Genomic DNA, 21,816 nt, shown 5'->3' with positions numbered 1-21,816 from the left:
GTCAAAAGAAATAAGTTTGTAATTTTTAAAATATCCAAATAGTGCATTTAATATTTAATATTGTTTAAACAATGATATATTTTTATGGAGAACTCGTCTTTTTTGGTTAAAAACTAATTTTTTAAATTAAAAATTGAAATATTTGAAAATTTATCTTTTTGGTTGTAGATTAAACAATTTGGTTAAAAATTCATTTGTTTTTTTTTTTAATCTATCAGTGGGGTAGCGCATTCATCAGATTAATTAAAAACTAATCAATTTGATTGAAAAATTTTTTTTTTGGTTGTACATTCAACTAATTGGTTAAAAATGCACTGCGTTTTGATAAAGAATCTATGTCTTAGAAACAAGATTCATCAGTTTAGTCAAAAACTAATTTACTTATTTGAAAATTCATTTTGTTGCTTGAAAATTTTACTATTTTCTTGAAAACTCGTCGTGTTTGGTTTAACAAAAAAATTTATTAAATGATAATTGAACTATTTCATTTTTCGTTAAAAAATGATCCTCTTTAGTTGCAAATTAAACTTTTGGATAAAAATTCATATATTTTGTTAAAGTTCGTAATTATTGGTAAAAAATTAATTGTCGTAGTTAAAAATTCCTCTTTTTTGTTATAGATTAAATTAGACCATTGAGTTGAAAATTAATTTGCTTTATAGTAGAAAAATTAACTATTTTGTTAAAAATTCGTCTTTTTTGTAATTCAACTTTTTGATAAAATCCATGTATTTTCTTGAAAGTGCGTCGTTTTCGGTAAAAAATAATTTCTTTTGTTGAACATTCAGATTTTTGGTTGTAAAGTGCAGCCTTTTGTGTTGCAGATTCAACTATTTGGTTAAAAATTCATCTGTTTTTGGTAGAAGATTCATCAGTTTGGTAGAAAAATTCATTACTTTTATTGAAAATTAACTAAGTTGGTCGAATATTTATCTATTTTGTTGAAAAATTGTCTATTTGTGGTTGAAAATTAATTTTTTTTAATTGAAAATTCAATTGTTTGGTTTAACATTTATGTATTTTGTTGAAAATTGTCCTTTTTGGTAGAAAATTAATTCATTTAGTTGAAAATATGAATATTGTCTTGAAAAACTCATCTTTTTGGTAAAAAAAATTTTTTTAACTGTTATTTGTACTATTACAAATAATAATTGTATCTTACTTGCGTACAATTTTTCTACAAGAATTTGACCTACGATGCTTGCTAATTACAAAAGACAATAAATCAATTTTAAAAAGTTACTTATTATAGATAAATGTAAAAAAGTATAATTTTTCTCAACAAGGATTTTTAAAATTTTCAATAAGTTATTAACAATGATAATAATATGAAAGAAGATTATTATATACGTATACGAATTTAATAAACGCATTTTTTTAAAACTGAGAACAGAAATAAAAAAAAAGACAAACTCAACATTTTTTCTTTATGAAATATTTTTTTGAATAAAAAGATTTGAATGTTATTATTTTTTAATTGCTCTAATATTTATTTCCATTTACTCTATGTACAAAGAATTTAGATCACTCTCTGTTACTAGATTAATTAAGCTAATTCTAAATAACGTCTATAGGTAATCACTCTTTTGCAAGAAGTGTTACAATCTTCGGTCCGCTGCTTTATAATAACTCATTTCTCATTTTACAATGCACTAGAGCATACAATCTCATCAAAGAAATATCGCTCTTCACAATTTCTTAGATTTCTCCCATCAAGCCATTGTACTTGCCTAGATGTTTGACCAGGGGGGAGGAAAACTGCAGAAAACCACTTCCCTCTCAACTAAAGCTCGCAGTTTCCGATGGGCTAATGATTGATAATTAATATTAATTAAATAAATTAACTATTACTAATTCATTATTATTAATCCTTGTGTTTTTCATGTACATGGGATTGCAAGATTGTAAAAATTCAAAATATTGCATGAGATTGCAAAATATGTATTCCATGGATTTGAGATCACTTGATACTTTTGAAAATATTTTAAGTCCATTAAAATCTTTGAAATAAAATGTAATTTATTTCTTTAATATAAATCATTTGAAATATCTTAGATATAAATTGAATTATGCTTATTTATTAAATTTATATAGAAAAAACGTTAAAATTTGAATGAAGGAATGAATTCGCATAAAATTTAAACTAAATAATAGAATTTTAAAATAAAGATGATAAATTTTCAAGCAAACGGAGTAGTTAAGTTTTCAGTTTAAGAAACATCGCTTTCAACAATGAAAAATAATTCTCAAACAACAATTAAATTTCCAACCAAAAAACAATGTTTTTGAATTAAAATGCTGAATCTTCATGAAAAATGTTTTGAACAAAGCAGAAGATTTTTCGAGTAAAAAAATTAATTTTTAACGAAATAGTTAATTTTTTATTCAGGGAAATGTATTTTCAACCATAATGATGAATCTTCAAAATAAAAATAAATTTAGAACAACCTAGATTAATTTCCAACAACAAAAAACGCAAGGGTTTCGAATTAAAATGATGCATCTTTAATAAAAAAAATTAATTTTCAACAAAATAGTTCAATTTCTGAATTTTCAAAAAACTAGTTAATTTTTTAACCAAAAATAAAGGTTTTAAATTAAAATGATGAATCTTCAATAAAAAAAAAAATTTCAATAAAACAGTTGTATTTTAACCAAAAATATGATCTTTTAGCTATAATGATCAGTTTGCAAATGAAAAATTAAATTTTAATAAAATAGTTGAATTTTCGACCAGAAAGATCAATTTTCAACCATAAAGATTAATTTTATACAAAAAAGATGAGTTTTAAACAAAATGCTTCATTTGTTAACCAAAGGAATGAATGTTCAACCATAATGATGAATCTCGGCAAACAATTTTTTTGAACTGAGTTGAATTTTTAACCAAAAAACAAGGGTTTTGAATTCAAATGATGAATCTTCCATAAAAAGTTATTTTCAACAAAATAGCTGAATTTTCCACCACACAGGTGAATTTTCAATAAAATAATTAGTTTTTTAACCAAAGAGACGAATTTCCAACCAAAAAACAAAGGTTTTGAAATAAATCGATGAATCCTCAATAAAAAATTAATTTATAAGATAATAGTTAATTTTTTAAACAAGGCAATGAATTTTCAACCATAATAATGAATCTTCAAAAGAAAAATAAATTTTGAACAACTCAGATGAATTTCCAACAACAAAAAAATGGTTTTCACTTAAAGTACTGAATCTTCAATAAAACAATAATTTTTCAAGAAAATAGTTGAATTTTTTAACAAAAAGGTGAATTTTCAACCATAATTATGAATCTCTAATAGAAAATTAATTTTTGATGAAATAATTTAATTTTTCGCCAAAAACTTCAATTTTTAACTATACAGATTAATTTTTTACCAAAAAGATTATTTTTCAACAATCGAAAAAATGAATTTTTAATCATAGACATTAATTTTCTACCAGAAAGACGGATTCTTTTCAAAATGTATGAGTTTTCAACCGAATAGTTGAATTTTCAAATAGAGAAGATACATTTTAACCAAATCGGGAGTAGTTTAAAAAATTTGAAAAAAAAGAATTTTTATCAAAAAAGTTAAATTTGTCACCAATTAAATGGATCTTCAAGAAAATAGTCAAATTTTCAACCAAAAAAAGGGGACTTTTTTGTTTTTACCCAAATTTTTGAATTCTGAACAAAATAATAAAATTGTATGTTCATTTCCTAAGTTCATGAATTATACAATAAATTTTTCAAGGTCAAAATTATGTTATTGAGTATAATCCGCATATGCTAATTGTTTAAAATACTTTTTTGAACGTAGCACAAGAAATCTGCAAATTAAAAATTAAATCATAAAAAATCAGAACTTGTCCTGACATATAAAAAAATTGACATTGTGGACATTTACACGTAAAACGAGATTGTTTTTTCTTTTAATTTTTCTTAAATTATGTTTCAAATGAAAATTAATTTTTAAAATTTGTCATTTGATATTATTTGTTAATTTTATAAATAAATTGTATAAACAATGTCAAAATTTGCAGATTCAAAGTCAACAAAAAATATTGTCTTCTTAATTAGCGTAAATTACCTATGAATGTCTACAACTCTACAGTGACCATTTGTTTATAAAATTTGTTAATAAATTTAGTAAATAATGCCGAATAATATATTTTCAACACTAAACTTTACTAGCAATAATATTTAAAGACAATTGAGAGAAAACATTATAGATTTTTATTTCACAAATATTCTTAAATAATTCACAAAGATTTCACAAAGATTTCAAAAATATTCCACAAAGATTGCAGATAAATTTCAAAGATTGGCAAATCATTTAAACCTTTGTTAAATCTTTGAATATCTTTAAATATGACCTATGAATTTAAATATCTTTATTTAAATATATGCAGACTTTAAATATCCACACTGTGAATTTAAATTTAAATTTTTCCAAAATAGACATTTTAATTTCGTTTTATAATTTTCTGCCTAAGAAATTATGGTAAAATTCCCAGCCATGAGACAATCAGTGTCTATGGTCCTCTTGGGCGATTTCCATTTCATCGCGGTGTACCTGCTCGTCTTACCCTCTCCACTCGACTTCTCCTCACGTCCCTGACTGAACGAGATTGCTATGCCGGGCTTTGCCAGCAGGGGGGGGGGGGGGGGGGGGCTTTGTTCTAATGAGGCATAAAATGCGACTCATAAAAATGTTATAGTTTTGAAATCAGCAAATTAAAAATATTATATTCAGAATCTATGTTCATTTGCGATTCCAACGATATGTAACTTGCAATTAAAATATTGAACTTAGACTAAGTTATGGCAGATATTAGTTTGTTTTGACGCAGACTAGATACCATTATGGAATTTTCCGTAGAATAGTTGAAAATGCATCAGTTTATTTGGTAGAAAATTCGCCTGTTAACATGTTAATACTCATCCGGTAGAAGTAATGCTCTTATATTTTCCATATTATAATCTACTATAATAAGTATATTCATTTTAATTCTATTCTCTAGAAACTGAAGTTTAATTTCCTTTCAATAAATTGCCCTTGTGTTTAATACACTAGTGTGGCCCTTATTTTTCAAAATAATTTTTTTTTCAACCCCTAGTTCTGTTCGATTGCCCAAGAATCGACCATCATTTTTAATATTATAAAATTATTATGTATGTCTATATGTATATGTGTATACTAAATAACTTATATTGTGTACTGTTTTGTTAAGGATTCGTCTTTCTGGTTTAAAAATTCAAGTATTTGGTTTCAAGTATAATATTTTTCTAGGCATTTTTATGTATGGCATTTTATGCCTCATTAAGACAAAGGGGCCCCCCGCTGCAAAGCCCAACACAGCAATCTCTCTCAGTCAGGGACGTGAGGAGAAGTCGAGTGGAGAGGGTAAGACGAGCAGGTACACCGCGATGAAATGGATACTGCCCATCCTCTTTATGCTATAGATATAGCTAATACTTAGAACCATTCATAAACCTAGCATCATGAAAATTCTCGAAGCCAGGCCTAAGCTTAACAAAGAAGGGATACTGGGAAACTTTTTATTCTTTCTTTCTTTGTTCAATCCTTAAAATCCATCCGAAATCTTTGCTAAATATTTGTTAATATTTTTGAAATCTTTTAAATCCATCCGAAATCTTTAGTAAATAACCTTTGTGTATATTTAAAGTGTAAACGCTTCTGTAATATTTACAGAAGCGGTGGTGCCTTTTTCTTCTAGAGGGGGCAGGGTTATAGAATTATAATATTAAATGATACAATTTGGACAAAGTATAATAATATTGTTATTCAATGAAAAAATTGAACACGATAAATAGTAAATGATCGATAATAATAAATACATCCATAAAATTTACATTGCAAAGGATTTCATAAAGTTTTCAAAGATTGCACAAATATTTCAATGATTACCCAAAGATTTTGCAGGTTTCGTAAAGATTTCGGATTGATTTAAAAATGTTAAAAAAGAATTGACAAAGATTGCAATAATTTTTTTAAAATTTCGTGAAGATGTCACAAAGATTTCAAATATTGCGCAAAGATTGCGGGTAGATTTGGAAGATTTGGCAAAGATTTCAATTATTTCCTGATGATTTCAAAAAGATTTTAAAGATGTTGAATAAATTTAAAAGACTTCACAACGACTGATATCATTTCTTGAAAATTTAAAAAAATATTTTTTAAAGATTTCCCAAAGACTTAAAAAAGTTCACAAAAATTTCACAAAGACTTCACAAAGATTTTACAAAGATTTAAAAGATTTCACAAAGATTGCAGCTAGATTTCAAAGATTGAACTAAGATTTTAATGACTTCACAATGATTTCAAATATTTCGGATATATTTCAAAGGCTTTGCAAAGATTTGAATGATTTTCCAAAGATTTCACAAAGATTTCAAATATTTTTCAACGTTTTTTAAAGATAACAAAAAGATTTCACAAAAGAATTCACAAAGATTTCAAATATTACGCAAAGATTGTTAAAGAATGCACAAAGATTTCACAAAAGAATTCACAAAGATTGCAAAGATTTCAAACATTTCGAAAAGATTTTGATAGAATACACAAATATTTCAATGATTTTCTAAAGATTTCACAAAGATTTCAAAGGTTTGAAACATTTCGAAAGGATTTTGATAAAAAACACAAAGATTTAAATCATTTCACAAATATTTCAAATATTTCGCAAAGATTTTTAAAGAATACACAAAGATTTCAACAAAGAATTCGCAAAGATTTTAATCATTTTCTAAAAATTTCACAAAGATTTCAAAGATATCAAACATTTCGAAAAAGTTTTGGTAAAATACGCAAAGATTTCACAAAGAATTCACAAAGATTTGAATTATTTCACAAAGGTTTTTAAAGAATACACAAAAATTTCTAAAAGAATTCACAAAGATTTTAATGATTCCCAATGATTTTACAAAATTTTGAAAGATTTTAGAAAGATTTCAAATATTTCGCAAAGGTTTCTAAAGATTACACAAATATTTGAAAAAGAATTCACAAAGATTTGAATGATTCTACAATAATTTGAAATATTGTACAAAGATTTTTAATATTTAGCAAAAGATTTTTAAAGAATACACAAAGAATTCACAAAGTTTTACATGATTTTCCAAACATTTCACTGCTTTTCCAAATAATTCATAAAGATTTCAAATATTTTGCAACGATTTTTAAAGAATACACAAAGATTTTACAAAAGAATTTACAAAGATTTCACAGATTTCAAACAATTCGCAAAGATTTTTATAGAATACACAAAGATTTCGCGAAGATTTCAATGAATTTCCAAAGACTTCACAAAGATTTTAAACATTTCGCAACGATTTTTAAAGAATACACAAAGATTTCACAGAAGAATTCATAAAGATTTCAATCATTTTCTAAAGATTTCAGAAAGATTTCAAACATTTCGCAAAGATTTTGATAGAAAACGCAAAGATTTCACAAAGAATTCAGAAGGATATGAACGATTTCACAAAGATTTCAAATATTTCGCAAATATTTCACAAAGATTTTACAAATATTTCAAAAAAATTTCAATGATTTCCCAAAGATTTCACAAAGATTTAAAAAATTTTTTATAAAGATCTTGGCTATATGAGCTTTAAACCTGTATTTATTATTTATTGTTTATTTATTATTCATGTTCATTTTTTACACCCTATATTGTTATTATACTACGTAAAAATTGTTCTAATGAATATAATAAGTATAAGCAGCCCCCCTCTAGAAAAAAGGGCAGACATATTTTTATGACCCAAACTGTCAGGTCGATATCTCATTTCTTGAGAAATTGGTATGATCCCCAAAAAAGGTCGGTAAGGCAGGAATCGAATAAGTGTTACATGCCCTGAACATTGCGATGTAAAGGCATGTGATACTTAGAAAATTGTCGATTTTACCAGTTTTGGGTTCCCCGGGCTTTTTTTCTAAAATAATAAATATTTTGTCTTAAAATTTTTGAAAATGATAGCGAAAATGCTAACGGACGTCCCCACAACCTTTGTAAAATGATTTGATGAAACACATGAATCCTTTCTTCGACCTTCTACGATTTGAAATCAATAAACCCACACACTTTTTTGTGGGTTAATTAAAAAAAGTTTTAATTTAGCAAAATGTGATTAATTTGCATAGCGCTTAGGAATTCTAGTATTGATTTTTCAGTGTTAGATTCCCACAGCCTTTTTCCTAGGATAAGAAATATTTTTTCTTCAAAATCTGGGAAATGATAGCGAACATGCTAATGGACGTCCCCGCACACTTTTTTGTGTTTTTTTTTTTCAAAAAAATGCTGATATTGCTAACAGCGTGTGTGTATATTTCGAGGTTATGTATGTTACAATTCTCCCGAGCGTTACTTCCAAGCTACACTATATTTTTGGCCGAAAACTTTGAACTTACAAATAAACATAGTAACTAATCTCCTGGTACTCACCTTGTTTGCAGGCAACCAAAAAAGTTAATTTCATAAATAATTTCCAAATTATCGGAAAGGCAGAGATGAAAAACGACGTAACCTCAAAATAATGCACATGCATAAAATTTGTATTTAGTACAATACATTTTTTTGTTATTATTCTTTAAAAAAGAGTCCGGGACGACTTGTTTGTGTGGATCATATCAATTACATACATAATATGAAACTGAATGTTTAAGAAAATATAGGAAAGGAACTGTCCACCTTCTCAATAATGCCGCCCTCAATAGTGCCGTTAATCAGAGTAAGCATTGAAATTTGCCTAATAGAATGTTATGTGGCAATTAATCAGAGTATTATTGAATTTTGAAGCTAAGAAAGGTAAAGTTTTAACCAAAAGTTGATTAGATAAACTTTAAATTGAACAAAATTTTAATTATTAAAAAAAAAATAATTTTCTACCAAATATTTGATTTTTGTTTTCTAAATTATTAAACTTTCAACCAAAAAATGCATTTTTGAAAAAGCAGTTCAACTTTAATCTTCGCGCTCGGATATTTATTCTTTGCATTTGGAATGCTTGAATGAAACTTTATAAAAAAGATCGCTTCGTAAATAGGTTTTGTTGGATTTTTTTTCTCGTAAGTTTCGTCGTTTTCCACACATTTTTATTTTATTTCTTTCTTTTCAATGTTATTTTTCACGAATGAAACAAAAAGTACGCGTCCTATCAAGAAGTGATTCTTAACGAAATTGTAAATCTTTTTTGGGATAACAATTTTTGTTCATTCATCTTTTTTCGTATCCTGCACAGTTTGACCACAAAATGGAATTGCTGATTTTTCATTATTTTTTGTGCAATCAAAATTTAAATTTTCGATTTTTCAAAAAAATCTAAAAAATTGTTCTGATAATCTTGTAGGGCTCTCAAAAAGGAATGTTTTTCTTGGCTTCACTTTTTTTCATGTCGTGCGTTTTTTTGCTTAAAATTTGGATTTTCGGTTGATCTTAAAGATTTTGAAAATGCTATAACTCTAAGAATTTTCTTGTTATCGAAAAAAATCATTAGGATAAATTCTTTGTTCTTTTTATCACTATAAACATCCGTTCATAGAACTTTCAAATTAAAAAAAAAGTGGTCTTACAACTTTTCAAAATGCGCTCACTTTTTGAATTTTTATCAAAAATGACTGGTTAACGAATTATTTCTTTCTTTTAGGACGTCAAAAAAGTATGCCAAAGATGAATTTGATTCGTTCATTTTTTCGAGAGTTATCGTGTTTATGGACTGACGGACAGACAGACGCCATCGTAAAAAGTTGATTTTCGGATTCAGGGGGTCTCGAAACGCGGAGATCCGTTGAAAAGATGTGGTGTCAAATTTCGGACAATTCTAATACTTTTTCAATCATAAACGATGAGAATGTAAAAAGAATAAAGCATATTTTTGAAAATGATCCACTTTTTGAACTTTTGTCTAATTAAGAAATTTCATGAGAATAGTTTTGAAATACATATATTTTATATCTAGTAGAAATTTAGATTGATATTTCCTATACTAATAAAAAAATTTGTTTTACTTTTTTTGAAAATGTTCAAAATTTTGAAAAGCATATTACTTTTTGGATTTTTATGGAATTTAAAAATGTCATTACGATAATTTGCAAGCCTTTTTGTCTCGTTGAAAAATGTGATTGATACAGTTTCTAAATATATTTGATATCTAGTGACAAATTTAAATCAAATTTCCTTATCTACCAGAAAAATATTTGTTCTATTTTTCTGAACATTTTCAAAATTTTAAAAAGTATATATAACTTTTCCAATTTTCATCGGAATTAAAAATTTGATTTCGATAATTTGCAAGTCTTCTGCCCATCTATAAGAAACTTTGACATAAATTTATATTTAAAAGAAAATAATTTGAAAAATTTGAAAATGCTCTAAATTTTTTATTTTGGTTGGAAATATCGGTTTAACGAACTTCACCTTTATTTTGGGAACCTTAAGAAAAAATACGAATTTTCAATAAAATTCCAGAATTCTCAACCAAAACGGTAAATTTTCAACAAAAAAAAATTTTTTTTAGTTTTAAAAAAAAGTGGTTCATCTTCAAAAAAACTAGTTGTTGATTTTCTAACAAAAAAAAAAAACAAACGAATTTTTAACAAAAATTGAATTCTCAACCAAAAAGTTGAATTTTCAACAAAAAGCTTAAGTTTCTACAAAAAAACATTTTTTAACAAAATTCCTGAATTCTGAACAGAAAGGTTGAAGTTTCAATTAAAAGGTAAATTTTTAAACCAAAATATTAATTTATCACGAAAGAAGACGAATTTTCAATAAAACTCAAGAATTCTCAACGAAAACGTTAAATTTTTAAGAAATAATGTTTGTTTAATTTTTAAGACAGTAGTACAACTTCCAAAACTAGTTATTTAATTTAAAAAGAAGAAATGTTTAACAAATTTTCAAATTTCTCAACCAAACAGTTGAATTTTCAACTAAAAAAGATACATTTTGAAACAAAAAGTTTAATTTTCTACCAAAAAAAACAACTATTTTTTAACAAAACGCTCCTTAGTTCTTTTTCTATATTTCGACAAATTTTCAATTTGATATCTCATCTCGTGTAAAATTGAGATGACCCACAAAAAATGTCGGTAAAGTAGGAATTTGATAGGTAACAGTGTTCTAGAACAGTGTGACAAAATTGCGACAGAACTGTTCTCGAACTATGTGACAGCACTGTTCTGTAACAGTTGCTATGGAATTCTTCTAGAACAAACTGATCACAGACGCTCTATAATATTTGTTTCAAGTTTATTTTAAAAATGTGCCATAACAGTATTATATCGAAGTTCAAGAACTCTGTTACAAGTCTGTTCTAGAACCAATTAGGAACAAAGATTAGTTAGTTAACACTGTGGTCGAGCTGACCCTTGCGAATATCACTAATGTGGATATCTCGGACGCATAATTTTTGTTAGTCGGGACTGCATGCGCGCTATCTCGGATCAAAATTTATCCATGGGGATATCAAATTTTCCGCCTCGCAGGATATTCCGACGGGTTATCCCTGGAATAACCCGGGATATAAATGGGGTCAAATCGAAAATCCCGGGATATCCTATTGCTGTGAGGGGTAGGGTAAAGGGGGACAGCGCCAACCTCTGGGGCAAAGGTGATTTTCCTTATAGCATGGCTATTATTTAACAATTTTAGTTCTACTTTGCATCAAATAAATCTATTTCATCAGAGAGATTTTGTTACATGCTAAAATCTTGAAAATTGACGTTGCAAGAGAAAAATTATACAGAAAACAGTTTTTACCACGAAAGAATGGAAGTTTCGCTGACAGAAATATAAAGTTTTCAACTCTATTGACAATACTTACCGTATAAAAATTTGATATTTTGACAGATAAAATAATATCACACAATCTAATCATATTTATTAGACGTAATTCAAGTCCAAAATATAATATATCTCATAAATAATTGAGGCTTGGCCAGGGGGGCAGGGACGACGAAAATAATATTGACGAAGTGCTTAGGTGAAACACGTGTCACAAGTTTCGTCGATAAATGATCGGCAATGTAGAACAGCAACTTATCTTGTGGGCTACATGGAAGAAACTATTAAACATTATTATTATCAATCCGGTCGGTATGCAGTTTTCTTGTATTGGTACAGTAGAAACATTGCGTAAATTCCGTTTCCAGCAAAATGTCAACGAATAAGAGGTTACATTACAGATATCTCTATTTTTATTAAAAATAACTTATTCTTCTTGTTGGACATCTTTAAAGGTAATTTTTCAAGTACATAAAATACCACAGAAGCAAACCATCATATTTTCTTATATTTAATTGTTTTGATTTTCATTAAAAGCTGCAGACGGCTTTGCCCTCAGGTGAGGGGCAAAGCCGATGAAATACAGCATGTTAGAAATAATTAAATTACCAAATCATTGTTTTTTTGATATGATCAATACTTATAGAAATATAACATAATATAATGTAGAACTCGAAATGAGAAAAAACTGGATCAATTCAACATGATATTAACTTTAAAAAACAACATTGTTAACTGGTTGGCGTTGCCCCCCTCCCTTACCCTACATAACACTGTTCCATATTTCATAAATAACAGTTCTAGAACTGTTATAGAATTGTTCGAGATTTTTTACAATGCAGCGTACCAAAGTTCTAGGATTGTTACAGATCAGTTGTCACAGCGTTCTAGAAATGTAACAGATCGGCTGTCACAGCGTTCTAGAACTGTTACAGAATTGGTCTAGCGTATGGGGGATGACATAGTTACTCGCATGTTCGTAACCTGTTACTGACCTGTTCTAGAACACGTTTTTTTTTGTGTTCTAGTACAGTTACAGATCTGTTCTGTAACCATGTTTTCTAGGTTATGTATTAAAATTTAATTAATAAATAACAATGATTTACCCTCGTGATTGTTCGTATAATGATCTAATTAATAAATATTTAATAATAATTTAAGAAATTTGAGTTAAAATTTTTCTAAATTAAATTATAAATACACTTAAAAATAAAAAATATGTACTTCAAATTATAAATAAATATAAATAAACTAAAATTTTAAATTTCAGTTATTATTTAATCAAGTTGTCCTGTTTTCAATTCAAGCTTGATTTATTTTATTTGTTTAGAAGTATTATTATTCACATTTCTGATAAAAATAATTATGGCACATTTCAGATAAAATCTGGGGGAACTTCTGATAAGGCCTGATACAAAACTATATTGGGACAATTTTCCGGAATGAAACTGAAAAAGTCGGATGCAAATTTCAAAAAGATTCTGATAAAATCTGAAGAAAAAAAATGTTCCGACTATTTCAGATTCTATCAGAAATTTCCCTTCAAAATCTATCCGCTTTTTTTGGACAGCCGGACTGAATTACTCCCTATCCAAACATTTTGAATGAGATTCAGCGGTTTCATCAAAAGACATAATTTTTTATCTCATCCGCAGTCCACACGCCAGAGATCTCCCAGGTTCTCCCTCAGACTCCCGCCAACAAATAAAATAAAAAATACCACCCGGCGTTGCGATCGTGAATCTCCAGAATCCCCAGAACCATAAGGTCAAGGGCATCAGGGGTCATGGTACTAAACATAACCTACAAATCAGTCCCGAAAGTTTCAAATGACCATGACCTTGTCCTCAACACTTATCTCTTATCGGCTGAAGGCAAATTCGATCGTTATTCGCATCTCCGGGAGACTATATTCACCACACGTGTGCACTGTCACAACGATCGTGCTGGACGTAACCTTGAAAAGCCCACCCAAAAGTCTCCCGAGTGCCCCCAGCCGAACTCCGAACTTGGTCGAAGTGTCGAACGCCCCCGAGAGCGTTCGCCGCGGATCCGCGGATTAGTTTTTTCTCTCCTCGCTTTTTCTTTCTGCTTGACAGTATATGAATATTCAAGAATCGTTGTTTGACAACCTCTCCGGGTCAAAATGACAAGTGTAGCGCTGACCTAGAGCTCGAAAATTCCGTCGCAGGGTTCCTCCGCTGGAAAAAAGTGGCGCGAGAGGAAAAATATAGGTTAGGTTCGAAAGCGTTCGACTTGTGAAGTTGGTGGATTATTAAAGTGGCGATGTTTTCGTTCCTGGATTGAAAGATTCTCGGAGATCAGGAACACTGCCTGCACTAGGTGCTTCTGACGGAAAGCATGGTGCAACAGCGTCAGGTGCTTCCTCGCCGAAACGTCAGAATCCTCCTCGTCGGCGACCGTGGCGTAGGTGAGTTTTGGCAAGGTTGTCTATACTTTATTGTATATATCTAGGGTGCACTTTGATATTTTAGACCTTATTATTTACTCGATAAATATTACGAGGACGCATTCAGGTGTTGTTTGGTTCAGGTGTCAGTCATCAGATTGATGTGCCGTTAGCGTTAGGGTTACGTTAGCGGAGTATGTAGTGTAAAAAAAATTCTGTTTGTGTTTGCGGAGGTTTTTTTGCTCCTGGATTGACATAAGGAGAGATTAAATATAGAAATAACGGTTTTTAAAGGAAATTTCATTTATGTCAAATTAAATTAGAGGCTTTTCTGGAAGATTTTCATTATTGGAGGCAAAGCGAGTCACTTTTTGTGTTGATATTTAACAATGTTCAATTATTGACATTCTTGCTCGAAGAGTACAAGAGGAAATAGGTTATAGTTCATTGTTTTTTTAATGTAGGTAACAATAGTGTTATGTAATGTTTTTTTTTCTGTACAAGGAGAACTTTTAGAAAATTTATTTGTTTACTTAAAACCTATTTCTCTAACTGTAAATTAAACAATCTTTTTGTTAGAAAATCATCTTTTTTAGCTCGAAATTTATCTATTTTGTCAAAAATTGGTCTTTATTGGTAGTAAATTAACCATTTTCGTTGAAAATTAATGTTTTTCGTTAAAAATTATACTTTTTTTTGTTAGAAAACTAATTCTGTTGGTTCAAAATTTATTTCTTTGGTTTAAAAAGTATTTTTTATGTTGAAAATTTATTTTTTCATTAAAAAATTTAACTAAATTTTTTATAGTAATTTGTTTTTTTCAACTCTTAATCTTTTTAGTAGAAAATTAATTTTTTTGTTTAAAAGTTGAACTGTTTTCTTGAAAATTTATTTTATTTGCTTAAAAACATACTTCTCTCACTGAAAATTAAACAATTATATTTTTTGTTGAAAAGTATCTTTATTAGTTGAAAATGCATCTATTTCGTCAATGATTATTATTTTTTGGTAAAAAATTTATCTTCTTGATCAAAGTTTTACTTATTTGTTTGAGAATTAAGTTTTTTTTTATTAAAAATTAATTTTTTTGATCGACAAATTTTTTTTTCGTGGAAAATTAATCCTTTTGGTTGAAACTTTGTTTGAAAAATTAATCTTTTTGTTGAAAATTAATTTTTTTATTCAAAATTTTAACCAAAATTTTTTATAAATTATTTTTTTATAGATATTTAATTTTGTTGGTAGAAAATTGATTTTTTTATTTGAAATTTTAAATGTTTTGTGGAAAATGTATTTTATTTATTTAAAAAAATTATTTCTCTAACTGAAAATTAATCAGTTGTACTTTTGATTTCGAAAAATTATCTTTATTAGTTGAAAATGCATATATATTTTTTTAAATTGTTCTTTTTTAGTAGAAAATTGATTTTATTATTGAAGTTTTATTTCTTTAGTTAAAAACTAGTTTCTTTAATGGAAAATTAATTTTTTTATCTAAAAATTGAACCATTCCATTCTTTGTCGAAGTTTTTTATTGACATTTAATTTTTTTAGCGATCTATCAATTTATCTAACTAAAAATTCAAGTATTCTTTTTTTTTTGTGGACAGTTTATGATTTTTAGGTAATCTTTGGTTACAAATTTAACAAATTTGATTGAAAATACGATTTTTTTTTCGTTGAAAATTGATTTTTTTTACGAAAATGTAACTATTCCATTTATTATTTTGTTGAAAAAGCGTATATGCCAGCCGGAAATTCAATTATTTTGGTAGAAAATAAATATTTTTGTGCTGTGAATTCATCTATTTTTTTTTAAATTCATCTTTATGAATGAACTGTTTAAAAATAATTTTAGGGTATAAAATTAGAAAGTTTACGAAGAAGACTTAAAATTTGTTCAAATTTTATGTTGTATTAGTTTTTTTTAACGGTTTAATTTTGAATTATTATAAATAACTGAATCGTTAACAAAGTAGTTTAAATTTTATTTTCGACGAAAAGTATAATAATTGATATTAAAACTGAAAAAATTCTAATTTTAAATAAAAAATGGGTGAATTCATTTTAGGAGATGAATTTTCAACAAAATAATTGAATCGTCAAACAAAAAAGATTTTAGTTTTGTATCAAACAGTTGGAATTTTAATAAAAAAGATAAAATTTATACCAAAACAAATAAATTCTCAAACCTAAACGACCAATTTTTAACACAATTGTTGTATTTTCAAGCTAACAAAAATGGAGGCAAATTATAATTTGAATGGATAAATAATTTTTAATGCAAAATACAAATTTTAAATAACTACCAATAAAGTATTCAATAAGTGACTCGAATTAGTAATAAAATTCTCTTTAAATCTTTCAGATTTATTTTCGACCATTTTGGAAATCTTTTGTAATTTTTTCAAATCTTTTTAAATATTCCCTTAAAATTAATTTTTCAACCTTGACGCATCAGAATCTTAAAAATTTTAATTCGAAATATTTAACACGCTATGTTTTAAGTTTCTCTTAATCTTTTCAAATTTTTAATTATTTTTGAAGTTTCCTAAAAACTTTTAATTTTTAAAAAATTCGGAAAAAGTAACGGAAAATAAAAAAATTGCCTTAAAATCTTCCAGATCGTTTCATGACAATTTTGGAAATATTTTGAAATGTTTCGAAATCTTTTTAAATATTTTCCTAATGTAAATTTTAAAAACTTGTTTAAAATTCTAATTTTTTACATTTAAATCTCTTGACAAATTTTAAAGTTAAAATTTATTGTTCTATCTTTTAAAAACTTCTAAATATATGTTTAGCTTACGCGAGTTTTTTTTCTAAAATTTTGAAAAATCGTTTGCAATATTTCAAAATTTTCCTGACATTTTCTAAAATCATGCAAAAATTTTTTTAAATTATCTTAAGATTTAGAACATGTTTACGATTCCAGGTAAAACTTCCCTAATATTATCTTTGGTAAGTGACGAATATGCCGAAGATGTTCCTGGCAAAGCAGAGGAGATCACTATCCCTGCAGATGTCACTCCAGAACAAGTTCCAACTCGCATTGTTGACTACTCTGGTAAATAAAGTAATTTTATAACAAGACATTTATTAAATTTTTTCTTGTAATTTTACACATTTTTAAAAGAAAAATCGGTTCATATCCAAAATAAAGTAGCAATTGAACAGCTATTAATTTGAAACAACTTAAAATTTAAATAATTCAACTCAAAAGAATTTATGTATCAAAAACAGTTGGAATTTTACAATTCTGAAACTTCTTTAAAGAGAAACTTTTTTTTTTACATTTTTATTGAATTTAAAGCGGGCAAATTTTTTATTTATAACATTTTGTTTTAGTTTAAAACGAGGTAATTAAGGTTTTTATATTCTTTTCGGAATTAGAAGAGGCTCTTTTTTCTTTTTAATATTTTTATTGTGTTTAATGGAAAAGTTTTATTTATTTTTAATTTTTTTGGAATAGGCGTTATTTTTCTTTTTAACCTTTTTATTAAGTTTAAGAGAAGCGTTTTTAATTAACTTGGACGAAGCAAATTTTGTATTTTTAATTTTTTTTATTAGTTTCAAACGAGGACATTTTTATTTTTGAATTTTTGTCCTAAATTTCTAAGAGGCTCTTTTTATTTTCAACTTTTTTTAAAGTTGGAAACGAGAAAATTATAGTTATGAAATTTTTTCTAAATGAAAAGAGGCCTTTTTTTCTTTTTAACCTTTTATTGAGTTAAGGGGGGAGTTTCTAATTGAATTGTAAGAAGAAAATGTTGTATTTAAAAAATTTTTTTAGTTTTAAACGAGGATGTTTTTATTTTTCAATTTTTTTTCTGATTTGGAAGAGGCTCTTTAACATTTTTATTCAGTTTAAGAGAAAGGTTTTATTTATTTTTAATTTTTTTACTGAATTTTAAGAAGTAAATTTTAGATTTTCAACATTTTTTTTATTTGGAAACGAGAAAATTATAGTTTTTGAATTATGTATAAATTAAAAGAGGCCTTTTTTTCTTTTTAACGTTTTTATCAGATTTAAGGGAAGAGTTTTTTAATGGAATAGGAAGAATCACATTTTGTGTTTTTAACATTTTATTTTTAGTTTTAAACGAGAATGTTTTTATTTTTCAATTTTCTTTTTCTGAATTAGAAAAGGCCATATTTTCCTTTTGAAATTTTTATTCAGTTTAAGAGAAGAGTTTTATTTATTTTTAATGTTTTACTGAATTGGACCACGCTCTTTTTTATTTTTAACACTTTTATGTAGTTTAAGAGAAGAGTTTTATTTATTTTTAATTTTTTTCCTGAATGCAAAGAAGCAAATTTTATATTTTCAACATTTTTTTAGTTGGAAACAAGAAAATTATATTTTTGAAATTTTTTCTAAATTAGAAGAGGCCTTTTTTCTTTTTAATCTTTTTATTCAGTTTAAGAGAAAAGTTTTATTTATTTTTAATTTTTTTACTGAATTGCAAGAAGAAAATTTTATATTTTTAACATTTTTTTAGTTAGAAACGAGAAAATTATAGTTTTTGAATTTTGTCTAAATTAGAAGAGGCCTTATTTTTCTGTTTAACGTTTTTATTAGATTCAAGGGAAGAGTTTTTAATTGAATGGGAAGAATCACATTTTGTATTTTTAACATTTTATTTTTAGTTTTAAATGAGAACGTTTTTATTTTTAAATTTTTTTTCTGAATTAAAAAAGGCCCTATTTTCCTTTTAAAATTTTTATTTAGTTTAAGAGAAGAGTTTTATTTATTTTTAATTTTTTTTTACTGAATTCCAAGATGCAAATTTTATATTTTCAACTTTTTTTTAAGTTGGAAACGAGAAAATTATAGTTTTGAAATTTTTTCTAAATTAGAAGAAGCCTTTTTTTCTTTTTAACCTTTTATTGAGTTAAGGGGGGAGTTTTTAATTAAATTGTAAGAAGAAGCTGTTGTATTTTTAACATTTTTTTTTTAGTTTTGAACAAGGAAATGTTTATTTTTCAATTTTTTCTGAAGTAAAAAAATACCTAATTTTCTTTTAACATTTTCATTGAGTTTAAGAGAAAAGTTTTATTTATTTTTAATTTTTTTCCTGAATTCCAAGAAGCAAATTTTATATTTTCAACATTTTTTTAGTTGGAAACGAGAAAATTATAGTTTTTTAATTTTGTTTGATTTAGAAGAGGCCTTTTATTGAGTTTAAGGGAGGAGCTTTTAATTGAATTGGAAGAAGAAAATTTTTTATTTTCAACATCTTTTTTTTAATTTGAAACGAGGTAATTATGGTTTTTATTAATTTTTTTCTGAATTTGAGGAAACTATTTTTTTACATTTTCATCGAGTTTAACGGAAAAGTTTTATTTATTTAAAATTTTTTTAGAAGAGGTAATTTTTAACATTTTTTTAGTTAAAAACGAGGAAATGTTTATTTTTCATTTTTTTCGGAATTAAAAAAACCCCTATTTTCCTATTAACATTTTTATTGAGTTTAAAGGTAGAGTTGTTTTTATTAAATTAAAAGAGGAAGATTTTGTATTTTTAACATTTCTTTTTAGTTGTAAACGAGTATATTAAAAAAAATCTTTGTTGAATTGGCAAAAGGAAATTATATATTTTTTAAAGATTTTCTTTTGAGTTTTAGGTGTGGAAATTTTGGGATTTCAATATTTTATGAATTGGAAGAAGGATAATTAAAAAAAAAAACATTTTTGTTGAATTGGAAGGTTACAAATTTTGGGTTTAATTTTTTTTTAATTGAAAATGGGACCTTTTTTTGTTATTATCATTTTTATTGAGTTTGAAGTGATGAAATTTTGTTTATTTTTTTCTTTCTAAATCGGATGAGGCGATTTTTTCTTTTAAATATTTTTATTGAGTTTTGTGAATTGGGGGAGGAAATTCAGTTAATTTTTAGGGTTTTTATAGAGTTTTAATGCACGAATTTTTTGTTATGTTTTGTCTGAATTGGAAGAGGCCTTTTTTTAAACATTTTTATTCTAGTTTAAGGGAAGGTTTATTATTTAAAATTTTTTTGGAATTGGGAGAGGGAAATTATTTATTTTTAACATTTTTATAATGTTGGAAGGGAGGAAATTTTGGTTATAAATGAGCTATGAATTGAAAGGTTGCCTTTTTTATTCTTATAATTTTTATTAACTTGAATGAGATGAACTTTTGTTTATTTTTTTCTCTCTAAATCGAAAGAGGCGACTTTTTCTTTCTAAATTTTTTTTTTATTTTGTAAATTGGAAGAGATAAATTGTTATATTCTTAGTGCTGCTTATGGTTTTTATAGAGTTGGAATGGACGAAATTTTGGTTATTTGTTTTCTGAATTGGAAGAGGGCATTTTTTTCATTTTTTTAAAGTTGGAAAACATGAATTTTTCGGTTTTCAATATTTTATGAATTGGAAGGATACATTTGAAGAAAAAAGAGCATTTTTATTGAATTGAAAAAAGGAAATTATCCTTCTTAATTAGAAGAGGCGCTTTTTTGTTTTTATCATTTCTATTAAGTTGAAAAGGATGAAATTTTCTGTATTGGAAGAAGCGATTTTCTATCTTTTTAACATGTTGATTATGTTTAAGGGAATAATGTTCTATTTTCCATTTTTTTATGAATTGAAAGGGGTCCTTTTTGATTTTTAACATTTTTATAGAGTTGGAAGGGAGGAAATTTTGGTTTTTAATTTTTTCTCAATTGAAAGCGGTCTCTTTTTTGTTTTTATCATTTTTATTGAGTTGTATGAGGCCGCTTTTTTATTTTTAGGATTTTTATAGAGTTCGAATGAACGACATTTTGAATATGTTTTATTTGAAATGGAAGATACCAATTTTTAAACATTTTTATTGAGTTGAAAGAGGGAAATATTCGTTTTTATTTTTTTCTTCATTTGAAGAGGCCCTTTTTTAGTTTTTATCATTTTTATGAAATTTGAAGTGATGCATTTTTTTTATTTGAAGACGTGATTTTTTAAAATTTTATTGAGTTTAAGGAAAGAATCATTATTTTCCATTTTTTCTGAATTGGAAGAAAATTTTTTTTTTAAGATTTTTATTGAGTTGGAAGGCAGGATATTTTGGTATAAAATTTTTTCCGAATTGAAAAAGGTCCCTTTTTTATTTTTATAATTTTTTATTGAGTTTGTCAGAGACGAAACTTTAGTTATTTAACAAATTTTTTTATTGAAAGAGCCACTTTTTTTGTTTATTAATTCCGAAGAGGGGAAATTTGAGGTATTACTCGTTTTTCTGAATTCTAGAAGGCAATTTTTTAAAAAAATTTGTGTTGATTGAGTGGGGGCAAATTTTGTATTCTCAAAATTAATATTTATGTTATTAAACCTAAAACCTTTGAATTGTCCAATTGATAGAATGTTTAAATTATGCAGTTTAATCGCATTTAAATTAAAATCGTTCATTTGGAAAGTGCTCAAATCTGCCATTTTAAACGTGAAAATTATTGAGTGCTTAAGGGCATGTGACACAGCTAAATACCTATATTACCGACCACAGTTTTTCAGTTCACAGAATGTTTTTTTGAACCTAAGAACTTTTTTTGTAAATAAAATATCGAGCTGAAACTTTGGGAAATGTATTAGAGTACAATAAAGTACGTTTAGGT

At 26.4% G+C, this 21,816-nt stretch overlaps 1 protein-coding gene across 5 annotated transcripts in view; it reads left to right on the top strand.

The window, feature by feature from the left end:
• Window positions 1–13,814: 13,814 nt before the first annotated feature.
• LOC117167672 (mitochondrial Rho GTPase) overlaps window positions 13,815–21,816 on the top strand; it is a 60,433-nt gene continuing 52,431 nt past the window's right edge. For 2 of the 5 annotated variants that reach the window (XM_033352780.1, XM_033352782.1), the window contains exons 1-2: window positions 13,816–14,227; window positions 17,142–17,273. In XM_033352780.1, coding sequence (XP_033208671.1) covers window positions 14,158–14,227; window positions 17,142–17,273 — 202 coding nt within the window. In that variant the 5' untranslated portion in view covers window positions 13,816–14,157. Of the gene's footprint in view, window positions 14,228–17,141; window positions 17,274–21,816 lie in introns of all 5 variants that reach the window. The other 3 variants (XM_033352779.1, XM_033352778.1, XM_033352781.1) reach the window with 3 other exon arrangements.

The sequence above is a fragment of the Belonocnema kinseyi genome, chromosome 2 (genome assembly GCF_010883055.1).
Source record: "Belonocnema kinseyi isolate 2016_QV_RU_SX_M_011 chromosome 2, B_treatae_v1, whole genome shotgun sequence".
NCBI lineage: Eukaryota > Metazoa > Arthropoda > Insecta > Hymenoptera > Cynipidae > Belonocnema > Belonocnema kinseyi.
This window is presented reverse-complemented; position numbering and strand designations above follow the sequence as displayed.